The sequence below is a fragment of the Podarcis filfolensis genome, assembly GCF_964270895.1.
Source record: "Podarcis filfolensis genome assembly, chromosome: Z".
Lineage (NCBI taxonomy): Eukaryota > Metazoa > Chordata > Lepidosauria > Squamata > Lacertidae > Podarcis > Podarcis filfolensis.
In genome coordinates, this window is record NC_139617.1 from 11,346,254 (window position 1) to 11,372,912 (window position 26,659).

Consider the following 26,659-nt stretch of genomic DNA (forward strand, 5'->3'; position numbering starts at 1 on the left):
GATGATCTGGGGCTGACCTAACCCAGTTCTGGGCCCTGAACTGATTTGGGGGATCTTGCACTGTCATGGAGTTGAGGGGAAGGAGATATGCTTCTCCTCCTCCCCCACCCAACCTGCATGTTTAATCAGGATCTAAAACACTAATTAACTCTGTGGTAGGGAGGAAGCAGGAGACACAGGTCTCTTCTCCCCTCAACTGCATGTTGAACAAGGGTTTTAGAACTGCTTTAGAACCAATGCTATTGTAGCAAGTGAAGGTTTTTAGAGGAGGTACTTCTTTCATTAAGGGCTGTAGGTTCAGTGAACAATGCAGGAGCTGCTGCCATTTTGCTCCTAATCTAGCTGCTTTGCCATTTTTACTCAAAGGAAAATAATAATATAAAAAAGCTAAGCATGTGCTTTGAATAACTGAAATGCAATCCAAGAGGTCAGCAGATTCAGTAATTTGGACAAAGAAGACACTGTAGTGTTTGCAATGTGCTCAATATTCTAGAGCAGGCTTAATTGATCACGTGGATATGGCTTTATGTGTTGGTATTTGTCTGGCAATTTTTCATCCTCCTGAAGGGCAGTGCAGCAAAAATGGCATTATGTAATCTCTGTTCACAGGTGGTTACACTGTGGTACACATAGCTAGAAATAGTTTTTCAGAGCATCATAACCAAATCTCACTCTGAGGTGACATTTATTATTGCTGGTTTATTTATACTGCAGAAAGCTCTGAGCACATCAGAAGATGACCACAGAGAGAGGTCAAGGTACTAGGGAGTGGGTAGGGCACTGGTCCAATGGAAGGACTGCATGCCTTCCTCAGAATCTAACATTTCTACCCAGAGCCATTCTTATGAGCTGAGTTGCCAGGCAAAGCACATTGGTTAGGCTGGTGTCATTATGATGATAGTGCTATCAGTGTGCAAGGCACTTTACAAGCCATTGGAGGACAAGTTCTTGTGCTGAGCAGCTTACAACTTAAAAAGAGGAACTGTTCCTGATAAATAGGGACCTATGGAATATATGGCTTGGGGTTACCTCTGTTCAATCTCTTTTTGCCACCATTTGAAGCTTTCTTGGAGTGAATACCCAGAGGAGGGCCACAAATGGTAACAGTAGGGTTTGGATATGTTCATGTCAGGACGGTGTCCCATTAGATACTCAGGTTTTATGCCATATGTCTTCATAAATGCATGAATGTTACCAACACACAAAGAAAGTCTTTGGATCACTGTCTACCACTTCAAAAAATTACTGATTGGATATAAGGTGCTTTAGAGGTTGTCCAAATTGGCTCAGTGTCTAAATCTAAATCACATTTTAATGCTATATTTTAGATTGTGGTAACCTGCCCTGGAATCTTCTATTAAATAAAGCTTTTTGCCCCTACTTCCAATCCTTATTGTAAGTGGGGTATATCTGCTTTTTGACAGAATTGGAAGAAATTTGCAGGCACAGTATCCCCTCCTAGGTGGATAAAACCTGATAATAACAGACAAATAGTTTAAGTATTGTTGTTGTTTATAAAGGGGTGGATTTTAAAGCCCCCCCATGAAGTATCTATAACTCTCCCCTTAGTTTTTGGTACAAGCATGTGAAATTTGCAGACAATATGACCTCTTCTAAGGAAATGAATCCTACCAAATTTCAGAAAGATTAAAAACTTTATTGAAAGGGCAGATTTTGCAGTTTTTGGGTGGTTTCAAAAAAGATTCACTTAATCTCCTGTTTTATGGGTGATTTGTATGGAAGAAGCATATTTCAGAGGTACACCTAGACAAGAAGCCTGCCAAATTCCTGACTAATAAGCCCAGCAAGGGATTTTGTGCTAGGCACATTTACATTTTACTTTTTTCCAGTGATGTGGTGGTGGAGAACTTTTTGCTTTTCTCCACCAGACTTTGTGGACAATGATTACACTGGGCAACAATTTTTTACTTTTTGAATGTTGTCTAGATTTCTACAACTGATTTAGGGTATTTTTGCACTGCTGAATAAGGAAATGGCATCCGTTTCTCTCCATCAGGTCAGGTTTACTGTAAACTGAATGGTGGGCATTGATAAAGGTAAATACACGTAAATTGCATGTTGCTTCACCATTTTTCAAACTTCAGGGCTTGAAATTCCGTTTCTTGAAACTCCAGGAATGCTCAGCGGCAGGGAGGTCTCTCTTCAGAGTCCAACAGTAGTCAGCCATCATGACTGCGTCCCAGCGACCCTGATACCTGATCTCCATCTCTTTCATGTCCTGATGGAATCTCTCCCCCTGCTCGTCACTCATTGAACCCAGGTTCTCAGGAAACCAGTCCATATGTGAAAATAGGTAGTGCATCTTGACGCCCATGTTGCAGCCCAGGTTTCTGAAAGCAGTCAGCATGTTGTTGACAAGTTCTGCGTAGTTTCTGGCCTTATTGTTGCCAAGAAAGTTCTTCACTACCAGAACAAATGCCTTCCACGCTTCCAGTTCCACTTCGTTCATTGAGTTTCCGAACTCTGGATCTCTGATGAGCTGACGGATCTGAGGACCGTCAAAGATGCCAGCTTTCAACTTCTCCATGGTCAATCCTGGAAAAGCCTGGCACAAGTAAGTGAAGCAGTCACCATCCTTGTCCAGAGCCTTGGTGAACTGCTTGATTAAGCCGAGCCTGATGTGCAGCAGTGGGAAGAGTATTCTGTCTCTGTCCACCAGAGGGTCGTTGATGACATTCCTTTCTTTGCAAGGCACCAATTCCTCCTGCACAGGCCAGTCCTTCTGCGTGTAATGCTGAGCACGGTCCCTACTATCCCACATGCACAGAAAAAATGGGTACTTGGTGAAGCCAGACTGTTGTCCCAACAAAAAGTTCACCATCTTCAGGTCAACACATAGTTAATAGTTCTCCTTCAGTGTACTCGAGTGAGCCAGGGGTATAGAGGCAAACTGGTTGCCGTTGTGTAGCAGAACACATTTCAGTGATCGCTTGCTGCTGTCAATGAACAGTCTCCAATCTTTGGGTTCGTACTGTGGCACTCCAAGCTTGAGCAGAAGCTGCGCAATATCTGCACAGTACACCAAGTCCTTCTCTTTCAAGAAAAAACGGAGGTACTCTTGATGCCTGTTGCGGAAGAAGCTGATGCGAGCACTGTCAGAGAGGAGGTTTTTTTCCTTCAATCTGGATGCCAACAGTTCGGCAGAGTCCTTTGACAAACTGAGGTCGCAAACTAGATTATTCTACTCCTTTTGGGAAAATGGATGTGGAGCATCATCTTCAAGAACCACTTCTTCTTCATGTCCTTCAACACTGGAGGCATCTTCGTCACTAAGTTCTCCAAACGTCAGGAAGTTCTCTGAAGATAGGCACTGGAATTTCATCACAATGAGCTACAGGACGACGTGCTGATTGAAGATCAGGATACTTCGTGGGGCGGCTGCCCCATTAACTTAGTTTTGATCCCCCAACTTTATGCTTTGCCGCACCAATTTATGGAAGATTTCAAGGTTTTATGACTTCAAACTGATCCCTTTTCGACATAATCACCCAGAACTATCGGACCTGAATACTTCTTGTCATTAAAATAATCATTTCCAATCAAAACAATTATTCAACATGGCATTTTACCCCACCAACTTCTTCTAAAATGCTCCAGACAAGCGTACATGTGAACAAAAAGGTAAAAAAATGACATGTGGCCATAGCTCAAAAACTTGACCTGATTGAGCAAAACCAATGTGATTTTTGGATTCAGCGCATCAGAATCAACTGAAAAAATGCAGACAACAAATTTGTTGTTGACCAGTGTTATTGGCATGTACCATAGATGGTGCCCCTCAGAAAGTAACCTGCAATATTTCAGAAAGATGGGTGCTGGGGACAAGGTTGCTGAATGAAGAAAAAGTTTCAGGCTTGTGTTTTCTTCAAATGGCATCAGACATCACAAAAACTAAGTGCAGAGCTGATTTGACAGGAGTGGGTGTGTGGGCATTTGCCAAAAAGCCAAAAGGACTTGTACGCCCAGCATTTTCCAAGCACTAGCGGGACTAGTAAATAACAGAGAAGAGTTAACAAGGTGATATATTACTTCAATACCCTTTCCCCAAAGCCATGTGGTTGGACAACCCTAGCAAAATTCTTCCCGCTGATTAAAAGCTATCAGTCACAAAACAGCTGTCCCTCTCCCTCCTGCTATCCTGGCATTTTTCTTATATGACAATTCCATCTTCAGATTTTGCAGACATGCTGGTGTTGAACAACAAAAGCAACAAAAACATCAGAGTCTCTGACGCATGTAGGAGATCCTGTTTTTGATTTGGGGTGCTTTGGAGAGGTGCTACATTAGCTCAGACAAACCCCAAATCTGTCTGAAGTGGCCTACTTCATTTTGGGATGTGGAATTCATACAATTTAAATTCATTTTCAATCTACGAGTGGAATCCTGTTTTCTTCTCTGCCACTGCAGAGTGAATTTTTTTAAAAAAGGATAATTAATAATAATAATAATAATAATAATAATAATAATAATAATAAAGCATTGCCTCGTGCATTAGCAGCAACACGGTCACCTTGCCTCAGGCTCATGGGAATTCTCCCTTTGGTTTCCTTGGAAATGTGGCTTTCTCTTAAGTGCAAGCTGATGAGATGTGTCACATGAAATTACAAGCCATGTTAGAAGAGGTCAAGAGTTATCTGTCACAAACATCATTTTAAATAATGCTAAAAACATTCTGTTTGGATGACCGGGTTACCTCTTATCACAAGCTTGATATAATTTCTACTGTGATCCATCCAGGCAAGCAAGAGGCATTATTAGAGTCAAGGACACTTTCCACTCAGGCAAAAACACTCACCAAGCAAAAGCAGGGGAAAATTCTGTAGGAAAATAATCTTAAAGGGACAAAGAAACCTAAATCATATATACTAATAGCAAACGTCGGTGCTGAGTCATGATTAGGGATGGGGTGAAATCCAATTCAGTTCAGATTTAAAGGTGAACCTGCCTAGTTCGCACTTTCTAAAACTATTTGAGAACTGAAACACAGCTATTCTTGGAAATTCAAACTGCTCTGCCTTTTGCAGTGAAGTTCTCCACTCATGTCATGTGTGCATATACCGAGGAAAAGTGTGCACAAAAAATGTATATATAATGGGTGGGTGGGAAACAAACAAAAATGCATTATATTAGCCAAAAAAAAATGCTTTGGAAATATATACAGTACGATAGTATCTTAGGCATCTTAGTTCAGTTCCAGTGGTTCCATGTATACACAAAAATCACATATGCCCAAACCCTTGGAGTCGCCCCTGAAGCTAGTGGGTAAGAGAGGGAGGAGAGAGAATCCCACACATTCCTAGACCCCACACGCCAAGTGGGTCTTGGCCAGCAAACAAGATGGAAGCTTTGTGCTGGGTAACCCAAGCAGACACAGAGCATAAAGTGCTTTTAAGCTCTCTGCTTTGCTTTTGGTAGGGATGCAAGGATTGCTCAATGCACTGGCTCTGGGAAGCTGGCACGAGATCTTGTGGGACACTGGGATGCTCATGCAACATCCCATGTGAACTCAGATGGCCCTGTGAGATCTTATGCAAGCTTTTTAGAGCCAGCACACTGAGCAGGACTTGCCCTCCCCCCAAGCAAGGCAGAGAGTTTAAAACCTCTTTATGCACCAGGTAACCCAAGTGGATCTGGTGTGCAAATAGCTTTTAAACTTCTGCCTTTAAAAAAAATAGAGTTGGAAGGGCCCCTAAGGGTCATCTAGTCCAACCCTCTGTAATGCAGGAATCCTGCCCACAACCATCCCTGGGTGGGCTTGAACCACCAACCTTCTGGTTAACAGCCAGACGCACCGACCTATCCTGCCTTGCTTGGATTTAACTAGTGCAGTTTCAACTATACTGCTTTCAACTGTGTATGGTTGAAACTGCACAGATTAAATGTGCCCACTGCTGGAGGAACAGGGGGGCGGGGGGAGCGCACCACCCCAGCACCATCAGGGAGGGGGGTACCATCACAGCCCCCCCGACATGCACCGCACCCCCCACCATGCCGGGCCCCCGCAGGCGGCATGCCACACCCCTGGGTGGCATGCCATGTCCGTGGGGTGCATGCCACGCCCCAGGACGCGCACCAGCCACACGACCTGCTCTCCACCCCCGAAATGTGCCTAAGATGTGACTGTACCGCATATTAGGGAAAAATGCATAGGAAAATGTGTGTATTAAGAGAACTTTGCACTAAAATGCAGATGAATCATCATGAGGATGTTAATAATATAATAACGTCATGAGGACATTAATAATATATATTGTGGAAATGTGAAGGACTGAACAAGAGTTGAAAAATAAGAAGCCAAAACTGACAGACTCTCCCATCCCTACTTATGATTGCCATGCAGCCAATACCGCAACATTACTTAGAAACTAGAGTTAGGTATCAATGTGCTTGCTGGAATTCCAAGCTTTGTAGAAGTAGAAACAGTCTCGAGATAAATAACCCTTAAGAGTAGGGCCGTCTTAAGCATATCCGGCACAGTGGTGCAAAGCTCCCTCCGCCCCGCCCCGTTTCCCAAAGTTGTCCACCTTTTTTTAGGGAGGACGGCGCTGCCGGTGGGACTGGAGGAGAAGGCGGGCAGCGGCTGGAGGGCGGCTCCTCTGGCAGGGAAGAGGTGGAGGCTGGACATGGTGCCTCCCGGCTCAGCTGGCTGCACAGTGGCCACAGCAGATGGAGGCTCCGGGCGCAGTGTTGCTTTGGCGAGGCATGGCGGAGGTGGGCAAGGGCGGCTAGCCGATGCCGGGAGGCGCCACATCCAGCCTCTGCCTCTTCCCTGGCACCCTCCAGAACTTGGCACCCTGGCTCCCCACATCATTAGCCTCTATGGATAAGATGCCCCTGCTTAAGAGGGCAACTCTTCCAAGCAACCTAATAAGAACTGAACAAGCTCACTGGCCACATAGCACTTAGTGTCTCTTCTTAGGAAGGAGGGGGCACAGAAAATCCAGGTGTGGGTTATCTTTAAAAGGCGCAGCTCACTGGTTGGAACATCAAACAGCGGGTCTCCACATTGCAACATTTTGTTACAGGTCCTACTTGTAACCCAAACAATTACTTACATTTTTGTCATACATCTCCTGCTGCCCTTATGAAACATCCAGTTTCCTGAATTTGCAACATATGAAAGCTCTGCATTTTCCAGTAATGCACAGCAGCTGAGACATGCTTATCCACTTAAATCTCTGATGTGCCATTGCCGTTTCACAGCCTATTTGATTAAGTTGTGAAGAAAACAGCCCCGAAATTCAACTGGCGTCTTTAGCAGCATCAAGTAAATGCTCGTATTTAGTTCAACAGCTGATGCCCTTTGGAAGGAAAAGTGTTCCTGAAAGAGAGAATCTTGGGCAACTGGGTTTCACTTGCAGTTGCTATAAGTTGCCACACTTGACTTGGCTTCTTTCTTAAATTGCTGCATGACAGAGAAATTTAGAGAATTAAATAAAGCCACTCAGAATTATTTGCCTGGCTGGACAATGTCCTTGAACTCTGATCATGGCTTTTACTTGCCTGGATGGAGGATAGAGAGGGATTGTGAGTGTGTGTGTGTGTGTAGGAACTAGCTTAGTGTACAAAAGTAAAGATTTATTACTCTGCCCACTTTTGCCTCTCACCCTGCCCAGTATTAGCATGTGCCTCTGGAAGGTTGCCCAGATGGGTCATTGTCTGTCTGAAAAAGACAGACCTCTGTTTTAGACAATATTGAGTTAGGTGGACCATTGGTCTAACTTGGTATAAGACAGCTCCCTGTTTTCTATGTGGAGAAGAGAGCCTCAGCAGGGCTTAAGTGATAGATTTTTCTCTACTTCAGTGCCATCATTAAAGAGAATGAAGCAGCAGATCTATGCTCCCAGGCTTTCTGTTTCCACTAGCTATGCTCTAGAGTGCTTGTGCAACTTGACAGCTGCTTTCATGCGAATGGACCCATTGAAAAGAGTGGGATTTACTCCTTAGACCACATGCACAAGATTGTGCTGAAGATCACCTAGAGTTCTGTAATGGCTCTGTGGGTACAGTGACACCACACAATAGAAAGAATGCTTGGTGAATTGACTGAATGCTTCCCTAGGTGACACACTCCTTGCAAGTCAAAATATAGTACAACAGAGAAAGATAGGCTAGAGCTTTTCTCCCTGAAAAGCTTTTTTTTTAACCTACAGGTTTTTGTTTTCCCACCTGTACATCATTCTGCACTACTATCTAATTTTCTTTAAAACATTGTTGAAAATTTATAAATAGAAGTCAGGAAAAGGTCATAAAATGAATGATAAAGAAAAGGGTAAATTTAAATGCGAAAGGAAAAAGAAGAGAATAACCCTTACAGTTATTTACACAGTAGAATTGATTGCTATGTTTTTAGTACTCAGACCTTACTCATGGGAAAAAGAAATGTCTCAAGAATGGGCTTGGAAGCATATAATGTGAATTAATTACACTAAAAATTATTAATGCATACTGTGTTACTAAAATTTATTTCAAGGTCAACAAGGCACACTGGTTTCTATGGTACTCTATATTTTCCCTAGCAAATCCTGTTTTTGAAGGAACATCCAAAGTACAACCATACAGAAAAATGAAATAATTGAAAATAATTTGGAATGGTGGCAACTCCCCCCCCCCCTTTTAAAAAGGGAGGCAATAGCTTTGTGGTCATCCTCAAATCTGATGGCTGAATGCAGCCCTACAACCTTCTCTACCTAGCTCTTGGCAATCTCCATAGGCCATACTGTTGGAGATTTCCCATCAAACATACCATGCATTATTTGCTAGTTAGAATATGAAGGGGTTAAGGACCACAGAGTTCTAATTGCTAGAGTAGGCTTAGCCAGACCATGCCCATTCACCTCTGTGAGGGAGGAAGTGATGTGTTCCTTCCCTTCCTTTCCTCGCGGCTCTTCCTCATGATGCAAGCAATGGAGGAGGATGTGCCTCATGATATGTGTCTGAAGCAATCCTTCCAGGTTTTGCGTGATGCACACGTGTGCAGTCGCACACATATCACATGCACCTAAAATAGTCGCTGCCTGTATTTGACTTCTGATAATCTCTCTTGATTGTCTGGATGATGAATCAATAGAGTGTGTAAGTGCATGCAGGAAATAGCCAGCTGTGCAAAGGTAAAATTTACATTTGTTGCTTCATCCATCTTTGCCTCTGGCCCCTCCCACCAATGGCATGTGGCCCCCAGAAGGTTTCAGCAGATCAGCATGTGGCTTTCAGGCTGAAAATGTTTTTTTTTTTAAGTAATGTTCATTAAAGTTTCAAAGAAGTTACAAAAATGAAAAGAAGAGGAAAAAAAGAAAAGAAAAAAAGAAACAAAAAATACAAAATACAGAAAAATAAAAACAATTAAAAACAGATCAATCTTTCCATGTCTTGTCTTTCATTTGCTTGTTTCCCTGACCTCCTCACACCTCCCTTTTTTGTATTCTAGTTCAATAGTTGTTTCAGCAAGTCCTTACCATTTTTGCTTTTATCTTAATATTTTATCTTAATATATTGTAACTTTACATTTTTACCTGTTAACAATCCCTTTTTACATACCCCTTTGTAACATTATTGCTAAAACCACATAACTTCATTCCAGCATCCTTCTAACATTCCTTAATTTTACAGTGTTTCTGTAAATAGTCTTTAAATTTCTTCCAGTCTTCTTCTACCGACTCTTCTCCCTGGTCTTGGATTCTGCCAGTCATTTCCGCCAGTTCCATGTAGTCTATCAACTTCATCGGCCATTCTTCCCGGGTGGGTAAATCTTGTGTCTTCCAATACTTTGCGATGAGTATTCTTGCTGCTGTTGTTGCATACATAAAGAAAGTTCTATCCTTCTTTGGCACCAATTGGCCGACCATGCCCAGGAGAAAGGCCTCTGGTTTCTTCAGGAAGGTATATTTAAATACCTTTTTCATTTCATTATAGATCATCTCCCAGAAAGCCTTAATCCTTGGGCACGTCCACCAAAGGTGAAAGAATGTACCTTCATTTTCTTTACATTTCCAGCACTTATTATCGGGCAAATGATATATTTTTGCAAGCTTGACTGGTGTCATGTACTACCTGTATATCATTTTCATAATATTCTCTCTTAAGGCATTACATGCCGTAAATTTCATACCTGTGGTCCATAACTGTTCCCAGTCAGCCAACATAATGTTATGTCCGACATCTTGTGCCCATTTTATCATAGCAGATTTCACCGTTTCATCCTGAGTATTCCATTTCAACAGCAAGTTATACATTCTTGATAATATCTTAGTTTTGGGATCTAACAGTTCTGTTTTTTCCACCTGGAAGCCAATTTTCTTGTCCAAATTGTAAGCCTCCCTTATTTGATAATAATGAAGCCAATCTCGCACTTTGTCTTTTAGTTTCTCAAAGCTCTGCAATTTCAATTTTTCTCCTTCTTGTTCCAAAATCTCCCAATATTTCGGCCATTTGGCCTCCATATTGAGCTTTTTCTGGGCCTTCGCTTCCATCGGTGACAACCACCTTGGGGTTTTATTTTCAAGTAAGTCTTTATATCTTATCCAGACATTGAACAATGCTTTCCTGACAATATGGTTTTTAAATGCTTTATGTGCTTTGACCTTATCATACCACAAATATGCATGCCACCCAAATACATTATTGAAACCTTCTAAATCCAAAATGTCTGTGTTCTCAAGAAGCAGCCATTCTTTCAGCCAGCAAAATGCAGCTGATTCATAGTAAAGTTTAAGGTCTGGCAGGGCAAATCCACCTCTTTCTTTTGCATCGGTTAGTATTTTAAATTTTATTCTGGGCTTCTTGCCCTGCCAGACAAATCTTGAAATATCTCTCTGCCACTTCTTGAAACAGTCCATTTTATCCAAAATTTGCAATGATTGAAACAAAAACAACATTCTTGGCAATACATTCATTTTTATAGCAGCAATACGGCCTAGCAAAGAAAGCTTCAAGTTTGACCATATTTCTAAATCCTTTTTCACTTCTGACCAGCATTTTTCATAGTTATCTTTAAATAAATTCACTGCTAAGAATGTGAATTTTTTTAAAGATAACAGGCTGGGAATGTTTCCCATCCCTAGAAGAGGGTTTTTCCCCCCATTCATGGTTCTTTCTCGGCGGATCTCTCTAGAAGTGCAGCAGTTAGGGATGGACTGAGCAGTCTAATTCCATTCCATTTCAGGCCCCATCTGCACTATGTATTTAAAGCAGTACCATACTGCTTTAAAAAGGAGATCCTCCTCTCTGTCATAGAACTACAGTTACCAGAGTTCTGTGGAAGAGGTTAAACCATCCTGGGAATTGTAGCTTTGTGAGGTTAATAGGGGTCTCCTAACAACTCTGAGGACCCTTAACGAAGTTTGAAAGATCCTACAAGGGAAGCCACGACAATTTTTTAAAAAAGCATGATACTGCTTTAAATGTGCAATGCAGATGGGGCCTCAGACCCACTGGCGCTCAATCATACTTCCATTTCCCTTTGTGCAGGTTCTTTGAAAGAATGCATGAAAAATTTGCATTTAGATAGTACACATCTTATATGCATTTTATACACTTTCCCTGCAAGGTACACATTTTTCAATGCATTTCCTATGAAATATTGTTATTATTATTATTTATAGCCAAGAGTGAACATACAACTTGATTGGAGTAAAACATCTAAGTGGTTTGTAAGAAATATTAATAGTATCGTCAAAGCTCTTAAAATCAATTAAGAACATTTAAACAGTTTTTAGATAATTAACATTAACATCACAGCAACAGCAACAACAACAACACACCTAGACTTATGTTTCTGGATAATGTTTTAAGTAGGCACTGGGAATTCCATTCTCAACCTCAAGCCAGTTTGGGAGCATCAGAGTGGATTCACCCACTGTGAGAAGCAGCAGTAATGAACCCCTTCTCTATTCCTCTATCAGCAGTCAGGATGATTTCCTTTGCAGTGCAGGGTTCCCTCCATCAACGTGGCATAATGCAACTTCATGGACTTTCTGTGACTGATAATTGTGGAGAATCCCACCCCATTTCCACTGATCTGTCAAGACGGCTTTCCTGCATGCCATCAAAGGCGCCAACAGCTTTGAAAGTGCATTCCAGCTGTCCGGCACTCCGCCTTTGTTAACACTAATGAGATTTCATCATCAAACCATGCCTGACTCAGCATTTGGTTGCTGACAGGCTAAGCCCTGCTCCGCATGCCAGTAGAAATCACTTTGTTCAAGCTAATTTAATAAGCTGCGGCTTTTGAACTTGCAGCCAAGCTGGGATCCAAAAGGAAGCATGTTCCTAAGAAGTATCCCAAACACGTTTTGTTGTTGTTGTTGTTGTTGTTTTCCAACAAGCTTTTTTAGTCTCTCCAAAAAAGCCTTTCTATTCAGGATTGCTACTGATGGATAAGGATCAATCCATAAAGCCTTTGTTTAATTAATACATATTTCCTTTCCAGAGCCGGCCCACCCATGAGGCATGCTGAGGCAGCTGCCTTAGGCGTGGAAGCCAAGAGGCAGCACCTCCGTGGTCACCCCAGTGCTTCCACCACTGGTGAAGAAGTGGTGCCAGCAGTGAGGTCTGCTGCCTTGGCCCTGCGACCGTGGGTACCCAGGTGGTGCTGACATCACTGCGGCGTGCACGAGTGACATCAGCACACCTGTGGCATGTGCGCGCCACATTCTGCAGCGTGTTGACATCAGTGGTGCACATCGTGAGGGCATTCCAACCTGACATGCGCACACCCTGTGGCGTGCTGAGTGGAACCTTGGGGAGGGGGGCAACTTCGTTTAAAATTTGTGGGTGCCCGGGCACCCAAGGCCCTGCATAGTTGGTGCCTATGCCAGCAGTGGTGGTGCTTTCCAGCAATAGCTTGCTAAAACTTTGCAAGATCTCACCAAAATCTTGTGAGATCTCACCAGAAGCTGCCGGTGGCACTGCTACTTCACTACTGCACAGCCCAGTCCTGGTAGGGTGGTGGCAGGGTTGGGTGGCATCTTCCTGTTTTGCTTCAGGAGGTGAAATAGGACACAGCACCACTGTTAAATTCCCATGGCTCTGGGAGGGGAAAGGAGTAGGGCTACATTTACACCACTGATTTAAAGCACTATGGCACCACTTTAAACAGTTGTGGCATCCCCAAAGGATTCTGGGAACTGTAGTTTGTGCTGAGAGTTGTTAGGAGACCTCTATTTCTCTCCCAGAGCTACAGTTCCCAGAGTTCCCTGTGGAGAAGGATTGACTGTTGGACCACTCTGAGAACTAGTTCTGTGAGGGGAAATGGGATCTGCTAAAAACTCTCAGCATATTTAACAAACTGTAGCTCCTAGAAATCTTGGTGGTATTGCAGTGCTTTAAATGTGTAGTGCCAATGTGGAACCGCAGGCCTGGGGGCGAAATGTGACTCTCCAGTCCTCTCTTTCATCCCTTGGGATTTTCCTCAGGCCACACGCTTCCCCAAGACCCACCCATCACTTGAGAGTTTTTGCCTCACTGGAATGTATGCTTGAATTTGACTGGGAGGGTGAAGGATAGACAGAGGGCTGCTGTGCTTTTTGAGGTAAATATAAGGTACTAGTGTATTGATAAAAGTGCCATGGGTGCCAACATAAAATGGCTGCCATGGCAGCAAACAGACACACACACACACACACACACACACACACACACACACGAGATGCCAGTGAACACTCAAAAAAAGGCCTCCTAGGAGTGGTGTGTATCAGAAGCTTACTAACTCTTCCAAGGTAAAATTCACATTTGTTTTCCTGCCTGTTTTTGCCTTTGGTACTTGCCCACAGACAGTATTGCTTGCAGTGCAAGGGTTTCCAGAATGGTTACAATGTGCCTGATCTTTCCTCTAGAACTAAAAAAAATTGAGCTTCAGGATCATTTGAGGAGAATCCTGAGGATTATGAGTGGATGCCTAAAGATGCTGTGTTTTCCCCAGCGAAATGCAATGTCAATAGATTTGTGCAAGGTAGGATACCATACCTCTTTAGTCTTTACTAATTCATTGCAGTGAATTTAATTTAGGCTTTAATGAGAATTCTTGTGTCACATTCCTGCATCATGGGACAGGCACTAGTGAGAGACTGTAGTTAAAAGAAAAGAAATTTCAAATCTATTTGTTGCCCTTAGGCAAGTTTTGTCCCATTCATCTTCATTTCTTCCCACTTTGTCACTCTCAATGCTTCATTTAGTTGCTCTGATTAAATCCAACTTTACTGAACAATACTCAAATTCCACCCCTCAAATTCCACACCCTCCCCCCCAAAAAACCACAATGTTGACTTCTGGGGAGAATTTGTGGCTGGTTTCCTGGAATGTCTCATCACTGACAATGGAGGGGTTGGATTGGATAATACATTCCCCTGATTCAGCCCCCATGCATGGTGGGGAGTCAGAGATCACTGTCTGTTCCTGTTCACCTCCAAAATTCTAGGCTATCCACATGGATTTGTCACATTAGAATATAGCCTATGTGCATATCATCGAACATGTGTAAACTAAGATCACATCCATTGTTGTTGTTGGCTTTCATCTGTATCGGGAGACAATGGAAGAATGTGCCTTTGGGGCACTCAAACAACAGCTATGCCCAAGGAAATGGCTTTGACTGGATGGCTCCCCCAGGTGAGTGCAGCTGATCGGTCTTAAACCCTTGGTTAGTCAGGTGAGTTATGGGCTTGTCTATCCCCTACATGAGAAGATAGATTCCAGCAGATTAAGCGGACAAGATCAATAGTGGGTACAATGGTCAAGAAGGTGATTTCTGCATGAGTTGTTGAGGGAAAAGAGGGGCAGATGTGGCTCATCAATCTGGGAAGGTAGCCCATCTAGGAGAAGGAAACATAGGAGAAGGAAGCCTTGCATGTGCAAGGATTCAGGAGTAAACCCCAAGGAACAATGCATACTCACTGTCTTGTGGGACATCTTCAGAAAAGGCTCAGGAGAAAACCTTACACAAATCCAGGGTGAGGGTCCTTAAGGCATTTGGATGGCATCTTGTGTGCTTCCTTCTGGCAACCCCTGCAGCCAAGCTGGTGTCAAATGCATTGCTTTCCTTTCCTTTGATCCACATCAGTGAGTTTGAGGGCAACTGGGCAGCCCAGGATCTCCAGGATCGGTGGGAGAGATCACAACCACAGCCACCAGTCAATAAAGTGCTGACCAGCCACTGTCTGCCTTCTTCATTCAATAGGTGCTTGGAGCACAGAGCATCACTTGCCAATTGGACTGAACTTCTGCACCAGGCAAAAAATAAAAGAAACTGCCCTACACCTAGCAGGCTGGAATGTCAGGAGCGTGTGTCCTGGCTTGTCCACTGACCTGCTGCAGGTCAACAACTCACGGAAGATGGTCATCATTGACCATTAGCTGAAAACCTTCAACATTGACATGGCTGCTCTACAGGAGACTAAACTTGCTTTGAATGGCAGCCTCCAAAAGAAGAACTACATCTTTTTCTGGCAGGGAGGGCACCCACCTATTCACGATGTAGGTATCGCAGTGAGGAACTCTTTTCTGTTTTTGATACTTCCGAACAAGGGCTCAGAATGCTTGCTTTGCCTCCACCTCTCAGTTACCTTCAGTCAGGTTAAATTTTTGAGCATTTACACTCCCAGTATGTGCTCTGATATACAAACCAAGGACCAGATCTACAAGGAACTGGACCCGTCTGTCAAGAGAGTCCCAGGCAGTGAACACCTATTCCTGCTGGGAGATTCCAATGCCAGAGTTGGGGATGATAATCACACATGAGACAACTGTATAGGCCACTTTCGTACTGGCAGCATGAACGAGAATGGGCAAAAGCTGTTCAAGTTGTGCCAGTTTCACACAGCCTCTACATCATGAACACTATACACATGGTGCATGTATCTCATATGTGAACATACAATTGTAATCATTTGTTTAAAATGATGCTTCTTTTAATGGAACTAGGGAAGCTGAGAACATGAGTCAAACCAAGGTCAAGTAGCAAGATGGGAATTAGAAACAAAAAACAAAAAACCCAACATTGATTAGAGTGATATCAATATTTTTTAGAATAGCCCACCCCTAAGGGAAAGCCATAAGGGACGCGGGTGGCGCTGTGGGTAAAACCTCAGTGCCTAGGACTTGCCGATCGTATGGTCGGCGGTTCGAATCCCCGTGGCGGGGTGAGCTCCCGTTGTTCGGTCCCAGCTCCTGCCCACCTAGCAGTTCAAAAGCACCCTTAAGTGCAAGTAGATAAATAGGTACCGCTTTATAGCGGGAAGGTAAACAGTGTTTCCGTGTGCTGCGCTGGTGCAGGCTTGCCAGAGCAGCTTCGTCACACTGGCCATGTGACCCGGAAGTGTCTTCAGACAGCGCTGGCCCCCGGCCTCTTAAGCGAGATGGGAGCGCAACCCCAGAGTCGGTCACGACTGGCCCGTACGGGCAGGGGTACCTTTACCTTTAAGGGAAAGCCATAGCACCCTAACATCATGCCACATGTAAGAATGGGTGGATCTGTTTATTTCTCATCCATGCCACTTTTGCAAGTGTTCACTCATAAACCAGTTTCATTTTGTTTCCACGTTAACCTGCAAATTTTAAAAATCTAGATTGCAATTGGATCATTGAAATATGCTTTATGAATGCATTTTCTTTCAAAAACACACATTTTAAAATACATTGTTATGTGTTTTTTAAACTGAGAATTGTCTGTCACAACATCTGGAGAAAGACTAAATCAAATTAACAGCTATCGCCTGACTTTTGGCCATGCTGACTGGGGCTTATGGGATTTTGGATTCCAACACCGTATAGAGGGCCACATGTGTTCTATCTCCATGTTATTGAGAAGAGAGGAGGGATAGAAAGAGATATCTGCAGGACTCCTGGTTGGGATAGCAGCCATGCTGCTCCTAAAACAACTGATTCCATCCTCAGCCAGAAAGCTCACTGGGCCACCTTGGGCTAGTCACTCTTTACCCCCTGACCCCTATGTGTAGTAGTTCATGTGTAGTAACCACTACTCCTACTTCAGCTCTTTGCTTGTATCATCATTTATGCAGAGAACTCCAAAGCAGAAACCATGGATTGAATCTTCCTAAATTATATTCAGAGTAGACCCACTGAAATTAATGCACCTAAGTTAGTTAACATCAGTGGGTCTCTTCTGAGTATGATTAACACTGGATACAGCCCCATATGTGAAACTTGATTCACATTTTTAAGAAGCATGCAAGATTGTCACAGACCATGTGTCATCCCTGCTATTTTCTATGACTAACAAACTGCTGGAGATTTTCCCCCCATTAGAACATTTCTATTTCTGCACTTTCTACGTGGAAGCTTCAATTATTGTGCTTATGTAAGTAAAAGGACAAGCTGACACTTACATAGTTGCACTGTTGTCCTTTGGCTACATCTCAGATGGTTGCCTGTTTTGAAATATATGTTTTCCTCTTTCTCTCTTTTGAATATCTTGTTTGTACTTTTATTCAGAGAGACAAATCTAGAATTTCACTGTGTTCCAGGCAGGTAGCATGAGGAGAGACCTTCTTTTCAGCAAGAAGTTGTAACTTCATGAAGCCTCACTTCATGAATTGCATATGTATTGTTAGTGGTAGGGCAGATCCCACAAAGCTCATGGAAAGCCAAGTGGACAAGGAAACAAGGAGTGATCTTACAATTCTCAGAAGTGGGATCTGAACGATGTGGTTACTTAGGCTAGAAAAGAGCTTAGGATATTCCCTCCACCATTTTAAATGCCATAGGTATATAGCATCGTTCCATGAAGTCTCTGATGGTACATTTCCTGTGCATAAAACAGACTGATATGGGCCTAAGGATTTAAAAATAATCTTGCTGGATCCGGCCCAAGGGCCTTCTGGTCAAGCAACCTATATCTTGCAGTGGCCAACCAGATGTCTCCAGGCAATTCACATGTAGGACATGAAGGCAGCACTCTTCTCCTGCTGGCTATTAGATCAACCTGAGCAGGAAGGAGTATTAAAGACTTCCTGCCTGACATGTTTCATGAGTTCTGGTATGTTCCTGCATTCATGGTGGTTCTCTGGTTCTAACTTCCAGTCTACCTTTCACCCTGCCTTCTGGTTTGTTCTCTGTTTTTGACCTGCTTTCCAGTTCTGATTCCCGGTTTACTGCTCAGTCTGACCCACTATTTTGGTCATTGGTCCTGGCTTATTCTTTAGCCCCAGCTACTGGCTTGTCCCATGGCTTTAGGTCCTCAGCTCCTGGCCAGGCCCTGATAGCTCTCAGTCTGTTGTTAAACAGATAGCAAGTTCCCATGCTTGATAGCCAATACTTAGTTATTTATCACACTGGCTTTAGATCAGGGCTGGCAGACTGGAAGCAATCTGGGAGGAGCATGCAGGCTGTCAAGCTGATAGACAATCTGAGAACACTTCAGACTAAAGAGCCAGGCCAGAGTCAGTAGCATTTTAGGATGAGCTGGAACTTTACTGGCCTCTTGTGTTAACACACACACACACACACACACACACACACACACACACACACCTCTTCCAGATAACCTCCATTAATACCTCCCTTTTCAGTCATCAGGTCCTCAAAAAACTAATACAATTCTAAAGCAAAATATTAACTTCTTGATAAATAATACGTCGGACTCCACTATATAAAGCCTTTTTCTGTTGCTGCACGCCTCTTTTCCAAAACCTCCACCTCCACCACTGTCCAATGATCAGTCAAAAAATGCCCACAACTTTGTTCTCTCTGCTCCAAAGCACCATTTCCAAATATAACTCTCAAGGGCCAATTCTCCTAGGAATCAGCCTTTGGCAGCTAATCATGGCTGCTGTCCACTAGATTTGAAGAGTTCTTTTAATGTCACGGGGACCACAGCAGAAAGAAGCTGAGAGCATTCATCCTGATTTGCTTGCACAAGGCTTACACAGAGGTTAGACTGTGAAATTAAGTGGATTTGATATCACTTTCCTAACCACAAAAGCCAAGTCCCCCACCCACCCCTTTCTAAACAGAGTTTTTTTGCTTTTGGGTGACAAGAGTGCTTTAATCCGCTTCAGTTGTATTTATTTTAATGTCCAGTATGCACCTGGATTGTCATGCAGACTGTGGGTGACCACCCAAAGCAGCTACAGTTGTAGATGCAGTACCATCTGTTTGCCATTTGCAGTGGGGGTGCTGAAATGCAGCTAAGAGAAGAGCCAGAAGCATCTTCTGCCAGTAAGGAACTGCAGTGGTTGATAAGATGCTGGAGTCCCCAGTCTGAGACCCCTGTCATCTCATAGCATGATGCAGGAAAGGGAAGCTTAACCACACTTTCACTTTCAAGGTGGAAAGAGCAGTATATTTTTAGAAAGGGAGACACATTTTCAATCACTAAAGCAGGACATCTATTTAAAATTCTCATTCCCAAGGTCTTCAATTTACCCAAATGACTGTTCTCATTAAAATTTTTCAAGCCATTGAACTTTACTGTCTGATTTAACAAAATGGAGTATGCATGGATAGTTTCGACATTATATGCGAAGAGTTTATTTTTGAAAAATTGCCCTTTGGAAGGATGATCCCCTTACATAAGATCATTTATTTATTTATTAAGAACCTACCATTTTTTAGTTTTAGTTTTCAAGTCATTTTATAAAATGAAATAATCTCTTTGGGGTCCAGAGAGAGAGAGAGAGAGAGAGAGAGAGAGAGAGAGAGAGAGAGAGAGCGCACACTTCATGAGAGTTTCTGGTAAGAAATGTTTCATGCTCAACAACTTATTTGCCAGCTTTTGGATTCATTAAAAAAATCTGACATTTTATTTTGAAGGTCAATCAACAATAAGCAGCTGAACATGAAATGATTAGAAATGTTGGCCCTACCTGGACATGTATGTGTCCATTTCCTCTGAAGACCATTTAAACTGCATCTAAAATAACCATTTAACCTTTTCCTCCTCTTAGCAATGGACTAAGAGTGCATTTAAATGCTGAGCTCCTGCTAGTCTAGATGGAAATAAAAGGATTTAGAAATTTCTGTGACAGTCTCCATCCTTTTCAAACATAAATGCCAATAGCCTTAAGGAAAGCTATTCCTGAACATGAAAGCACATTAATGCTTTCAGTCACCTTCCCTTCTATAATACTTAAGGGAAAATTGTGACCTGTTGGCCCAGCATACTGATGTGTTTGTATGTGATGTTTTTTAAAACCATCAAACAACACTTCAGACCAGTTTGTTCTGGGTATTGAAAGGATATTGTTAATCATTATCAGTGGAATTATAACCATGGCCACTTCTATTGAATTCAAGTTGGGTTTTCTCCCAGGTAAATGGCATTAGGATTGAAGTCTTATATTTATTAGTGACTAACAAGGGGGATATTAAAAACTTATATCTATGTTGTGTTAGTCATTGTGTGTGTGTGCATGCGTGCATATTGAGGGTGGGCGGTGACTGTTTTAAATCAGCTTGATAGGACTTACATTTGAGTAGACGTTGTTAAAAAAGGTAAAAGATAAAGGACGGTTAAGGACTGGATGGTTAAGTCCAGTTGAATTTGACAATGGGGTGCAGTGCTCATCTCTGCTTTCAGGCCGACAGAGATGGCATTTATGCACAGACAGCTTTTCTGGGTCATGTGGCCAGCATGGTTAGGATTGTGCCATTAGTGCTTTCTTCTTTCCCTCTGTCAATTTTGACTTGACTTCTCTTTCCTCCTCTCCAGCCCCCTCCCACATTTCCCCTTTCACACAAAGCCATGGTGGTCCCAGCCAGAATTTACTATTGAAGCTTGTGATTTGGGGTATTTTGATAAAGTTTTTCAGAAACTTTCACAGAGTGTCATAGTGATAAGTACTCAGGAGAGCATTTAGTTGCTTGTTGTCTGGTCAGAAAGTGATGGAGGTAATTCTCCAGGTAGTGCAACTCATGTCTTTTGCCATTTCAAGGTCATATTAAGGTTTTCATTAAAAAAATAAAAATAAATTCTGCATAAACCTTATCTCTAGTTGGAGCCTGGAGGTTATGCAGGAGAAAGCAGCCTGTCTGCAGGATTGAACAGAAGGATACTAGAGTTTTGGAGCTTCTGAATGAACTGCTAAGGTGCTAGTTTTGAGTCATAAAGCACTAAATAGCACGGATAGTACCTGCTGAGACACTGCTGATTTCCATAAGCACTTTTGCTTATACTTGCAGTCAGCTACAGAGTCACTCGGGCCAAACTCTCCCAGGGCTGATGGATTGTCTTCTGGTGCAGTCAGTGGTTGTTTGGGGTTTGTTTTCTTTTTGGCCCTGCAGTTCGTGCTGTAAGATAGAACAGTCAATATTATGCAATGATAATATGCAAGTAACATAGGGAAGTGTTTCATGCTACATCAAATGTTTTCTCCATCTAGCCCAGTATTGTTTACTTTTACAGGTGGCAGCTCTACAGAATCTTTCCATCATCTGCTACCTAGTCTTCCTTGACTGGAAAAAATAGCCAGTGGTCGAACCTACTGTATGCAAAACATGTGCCCAGCCAGAAAGCCACTATAGTGTAGTGGCTAGAGTGTTGGACTAGGACCTGGGAGACTAGCGTTCAAATCAGCCACAAAGCTCACCCAATAGGATTAATGACTGTCTCTCGGCTTAACCAGTCTCACAGGGTTGTTGCCAGGATAGCATGGCGAAGAGGAGAAGCCTGTATGCCATCTTGAGCTCCTTGAGGCAAGGTGTGGTATAAATGGTACCTCAAGGTAGTGCTTATCTCCAGCTTTTGTCCAGTTCTCCCCCCAATGATAATAATTTTTAATAGTTTTCAATTACAATCCTCAGCAGGTGGCGCTGTGGGTTAAACCACAGGGCCTAGGACTTGCCAATCAGAAGGTCGGCGGTTTGAATCCCTGCGATGGGGTGAGCTCCCGTTGTTCGGTCCCTGCTCCTGCCAACCTAGGAGTTTGAAAGCACGTCAAGTGCAAGTAGATAAATAGGTACCGTTCCGGCGGGAAGGTAAACGGCGTTTCCGTGTGCTGCTCTGGTTCGCCAGAAGCGGCTTAGTCATGCTGGCCACATGACCCAGAAGCTGTACGCCGGCTCCCTCGGCCAATAAAGCGAGATGAGCGCCGCAACCCCAGAATCGGTCACGACTGGACCTAATGGTCAGGGGTCCCTTTATCTTTACCTTTAATAGCCTCATTACAACAATACCAATTTATAATACAATTATTAATACCAATAGTTCAAATACTGAATTATATAATTTAGATAATGTTGACCCCCCACATGCTAGAATTGATGGCTTGATTATTTGCTTTATTTCTGTGTTCCAGCATCTTATTAATTTGCATTACATTCCAGTCATAATAATAATCCCTTATACAACAACTGCTATTAATAACTTATATTCGTGTTGACATATTAAATGATTTATAAAACTACAAGTGAGGAACTCAAACTATATCCTTGTTCTTCCTGTGTGTGGCAATTATTCTGTCCATGGTATTTCTTCCTGTCCTTGTAAGATGATATGTCTTTCTTTCTCCCTGTTGTTGCTGTTATCCACCATGCCTTCGGTGAAGCTGATATCCCATTGTTGTTTCAGAAATTTCTCCATTGCACCTTCCCATGCTTCGTTGTTTTGCAACAGCTGCAAAAATCACTCTGTCCCAATAAATAACCTGTTTTCACCATTTTCCCTCTCAGCTTGGGAAGAAGAGTGGTCTGTCGAACTGCAGATGACTCAGTAATTAACCTTATCAGTTCCTTAACAAGTTCACACAGTTCTGTTTAATGTTATATTCCATATCTACAATCCAATTTCTTCCATCCTCGTTTGTACAAATATAATTTGAACTAAACATTCAGAGGAGGGTTGCTAAATCATAAATGTAGAAACCATAGGCTCCCCTCCCCCACATTGTCTTTTGCAACAATTGAAGTTTTATCTCAATTTCAAATCTTTAAGTTTGAAAATTAAGTCCTTGCAGTTGTTTCTGTCCTGCAGTTTGTGATCTCATCTTTTCTAGCATGTGCCTGTATTTTAGTCCAATTAAACTGTAATTAATAGGAGAACCTCTGCTTCTTAATGGTGGCGTTGGAGGGTTTTTGGCAGGCAAAGTGCTTTTGCACTCAGTGCCTCCCTGCCTCCCGCAATCCATGCTGGAGCAAGAGCCAGGTACCAAAACAAACTGCGTGGGGGGGGGGGATTTGCAAGGATAATTACCCTCAATCATCCTTGTTTTTCCTTCTCCAATGAACTCCTGCTCTTGTGGGAGCTGCCTCTGTTAAGGCAGACTGGAACCGAAAGCTGCTTTTGTCAAGCCAAGAAGCTATGATGCCACAGAACTTTTGAGTGTGCCTTTTAAGAACAAAAAAACCAACGGCACCCCCAACTGAAGTGTGGTAAAATTAAATAGAGTTATGATTCAGCACAAGTGAAGCCCTTCTAAGGGAACAGCATCATTATCTGCTTCTCCAGGATTCCGCTTGGAGCTGTCAGTGATCCAGTACTCCACCTGTTGTCCCTCATATAGAATTCCTGATTCTTGGGCAGGTTAGGGGCAGGGGGCGCATTTAAACTATTCCCACATGCTGTTTGCTAGATCAGAGCTATTCAGCCTGAGGCAGTTCCCATCAGCCCCAGACCACTTAGTCAATGGTCAGGGGTGAATGTAGTTTTAATCCAACAACATCTGGTTGAAAAAGGTTGAAAAAGACTACTCTCCAAGCTGCTGTTTGGCCCATGAGGGACGTATACAAGCACCACACACACCCCTATACGGCACACATCATGTCTTAAATACACCTTCCTTTTTCATGGATGGACGGGGTTTTTTTTATATATAAATGGTAGTCTGTGTGTATTTTCATTTACTGCCATGAATGTAAGTTTCAGCTGATGTTCAACATCAAGATCGGCATATTTTCCCGTCAGGTAAATCAAAAGGAATATTTAAGTTCAAACATATTGATAAGAAGAAGCTCTGCAAGCTCACACTTATGAGCCTGAGAGAAAAGTTATTATTGGCCACAATTTATTGTGCACGCACACCCACCCACCCCAATATATGCTTCTTCCATGGTTGTGTCTGGAGTTGTAATAAATTATTAATATTTGTTCAATGGGAGCATTAAAGCTTTCTCCTTTTCTAATATATGACATTTCTTCTGGCCCTGCATGTCCGAATTTTGCTTACTGCTACGCTTAGATGACAAATTAATACGGACAGATAAACACATATCAAACCTTGAAGGGACTCAAAAGCACATTTACTAGCAATCTGCCTCCAGAATGGATTGTTTGTCAGTCACACGATCTTCATCACCTCCCACTAACAGAGCTACACTATTCAGCATGATCAGGCAGTGGCTGCAAGGGGAGCTGTATTTCAGTCAAGAACCACTGGGTTTCACTTCCAATTGGGAATGTATTCCCCCCCAAAAATATTTGGTATCCTCTTCCAGATACAGTATGCAGGGAGCCCTGGAAGAGCAGAGCAAGAGTTCGGACAATGAAACAGAACTGCAGACAGCTTCAAGCTCACAGCTTGTGGGACAGTGGAATTTTTCGGCTGGAGAAAGACACGGTCCATCTAACTCAGTATTGCGTGGCAAGTCCCCTCCCCCATGTGAAATGAAGACACTGGACACATTATTTAAGGTTAATGGGCATAAAAAGGCCACAACTTTATTGATTGCAGAATTGAAAGGTATTGGCCTTAGGCATTGGCTCCTATCGACTACCCAGCATGGAGACCGGGAAGGGTTATCCACAAGCCGTGGGAGTCCTGTTGAAGTACGCCAACTAGGATCCCATGGGTGTCACCGCTCGGGGGCGTGCCGGAGGCCCTTACCTCCCTAGGTTTCGGACAAGGCAACGCCCCCTGGAGTCCTCTACCGGACTACCCTTTTCATTGGGGGAAGGTGATGGTGCTTCCTTCCCCCCATTCATTTGCATAACAATTCAACCCCCTGCCAATGCCTAACCGCCAATACCGCGAAAGTTGTGATGTTTGCTACGAGGTAGGCGAAAAAACCAAAAGGGTAGAAGTGCGCCAAATTGGAAAAATTCCTACCAGGCCCCTTGCGGCGACCAACCGGAGTCCATAGCAAGGTCATGGCTAGCTAAGCCTAAAGGGTGGGTGGGATGGGAAAAAACCGCTCAGCTGGAAAGGGGAAAGAGGGCGGTCCCCGGGCGTGCCTGGCCTTAAATATGCTAGGCCCCGCCTCCCCAGCCCGACGATTGCCGGGCAGGGTCGAAGGCACGCTCGGGGATTCCCTGTTCTCGCGGGGGCAAAAGGCCAGCCCCCGCGTGTGTGGGAGGGGTTAGCCCGCAACCCCCTCTCTTCCCTAAGCTCAGAAATGGCTTTGTCTGCATTTACTGATTGGCATTTACTGATTGGCAGCAACTTCCCAATATTTCAGACAGGAGTTTTCCCCAGGTCTCTCTGAAGATGCAAAGGATTGAACTTGCAGCCTGCCTTTGTGCTCTGCCTCTGTGAAAGGGCACTTGTCCAGTTCAAGGCTCCCTGACAGCCTTTTTTTGAAGAAGAAAAGCTGCTCTGAAAAGGTTTGATTGGGAGTGGAGTGGGATAGAGATACTTAACCTCTCTCCCCTCACCTTTCTCCCACTCCAGATAGACCCCCCATCACAGTGGCTTTCTTCCCCGCAAGGTTTCAAATGTAAGAATACGATAAATGTGTGTTTGTGATGGTAAATATGCATCTGAAACTTTTCAGGGATCTATGCAACATGGAAAAGATTATTTGCAGTCGCGTAGAAGGAAAGGATTAAGCATTGCCACCGGGGACAGGAGAGAAATTTGATTTGAAGGCAAAAACATCTAATTCACACTTTCTGGAACAATATGCCAACCATAACACAGCCATCCTTTGAAATTCACACTGCTCCAAATATTGCACTGCACTTCTCCAGCAAAGTAATGCGTGCAAAACACATATACTAGGGTAAAATGTGCATTAAGAATGGTTTTGCAAAAGTGTATATATTAGGTAAAATTGAAAACAAACCTGTATATTGGAATAATATTGCACCTAAATGCTGAGGAAGTGTCATAAGGACTTTTTTAAAAAATCATACCATACTTTTTCGAGTATAAGACTAGGTTTTTTTTACTTTAAAATATGGTTAAAAATCTGGGGGCATCTTATACACGGATAGTGCATATGCCCATATTCTAAATTTGGGGTCCCCAAAAGTAGGTGGCATCTAATACACAGAAAAATACGGTAATTGCAAAGTGACATGGAAATGTGGAGAACTTCACTTAAGATTGGGAAAAAATGTGTTTCCTCTGTCCCTAATTCCCATTCATCCTCTACTCCTTTGCTCCAGGTTATCCCCTTTGAAAGCCGTTTTCCCTCTTCAAAAAGGGCTATTGTGTTGCACTCATACACATTTGTGTGTGCACAGTGTAATTTGCAGAAAATTCACCGTGGATGTCTCAGACCATGTTCTTGACAAATTTGGAACAAGTACATGTTAAAGGCAAGGCAATGCAGACCCTTCATTGCTGCGCTGAGATTTATTAAAATATACTGAGGGATGTATCTGCTTATTTAGCATATGAAAGTAAAAAAAGAAATTCTTGACAGAAACCCTTTATGAATTTAAAATTCGTATCCCTATTTTTAAAAAACCCTTGTACCATTTAATTTCTTCAGAGTCCTGAGGGTAAAAAAGATAGTACAGATTCCTTTA

At 43.0% G+C, this 26,659-nt stretch overlaps 1 protein-coding gene and 1 long non-coding RNA gene across 2 annotated transcripts in view; both read right to left on the bottom strand.

The window, feature by feature from the left end:
- Positions 1 to 26,659, bottom strand: part of LOC310754188 — a 258,587-nt gene that overhangs the window by 117,703 nt on the left and 114,225 nt on the right. The window lies entirely within an intron of this gene.
- LOC310753937 (uncharacterized protein) lies at positions 1,907 to 3,719 on the bottom strand. The gene is made up of 2 exons (XM_083595278.1): positions 3,207 to 3,719; positions 1,907 to 2,636 (listed from the first exon to the last, which is right to left on the bottom strand). The coding sequence occupies exons 1-2, from the start codon at positions 3,341 to 3,343 to the stop codon at positions 2,102 to 2,104; spliced, it is 672 nt and encodes a 223-aa protein (XP_083451404.1). The 5' UTR covers positions 3,344 to 3,719; the 3' UTR covers positions 1,907 to 2,101.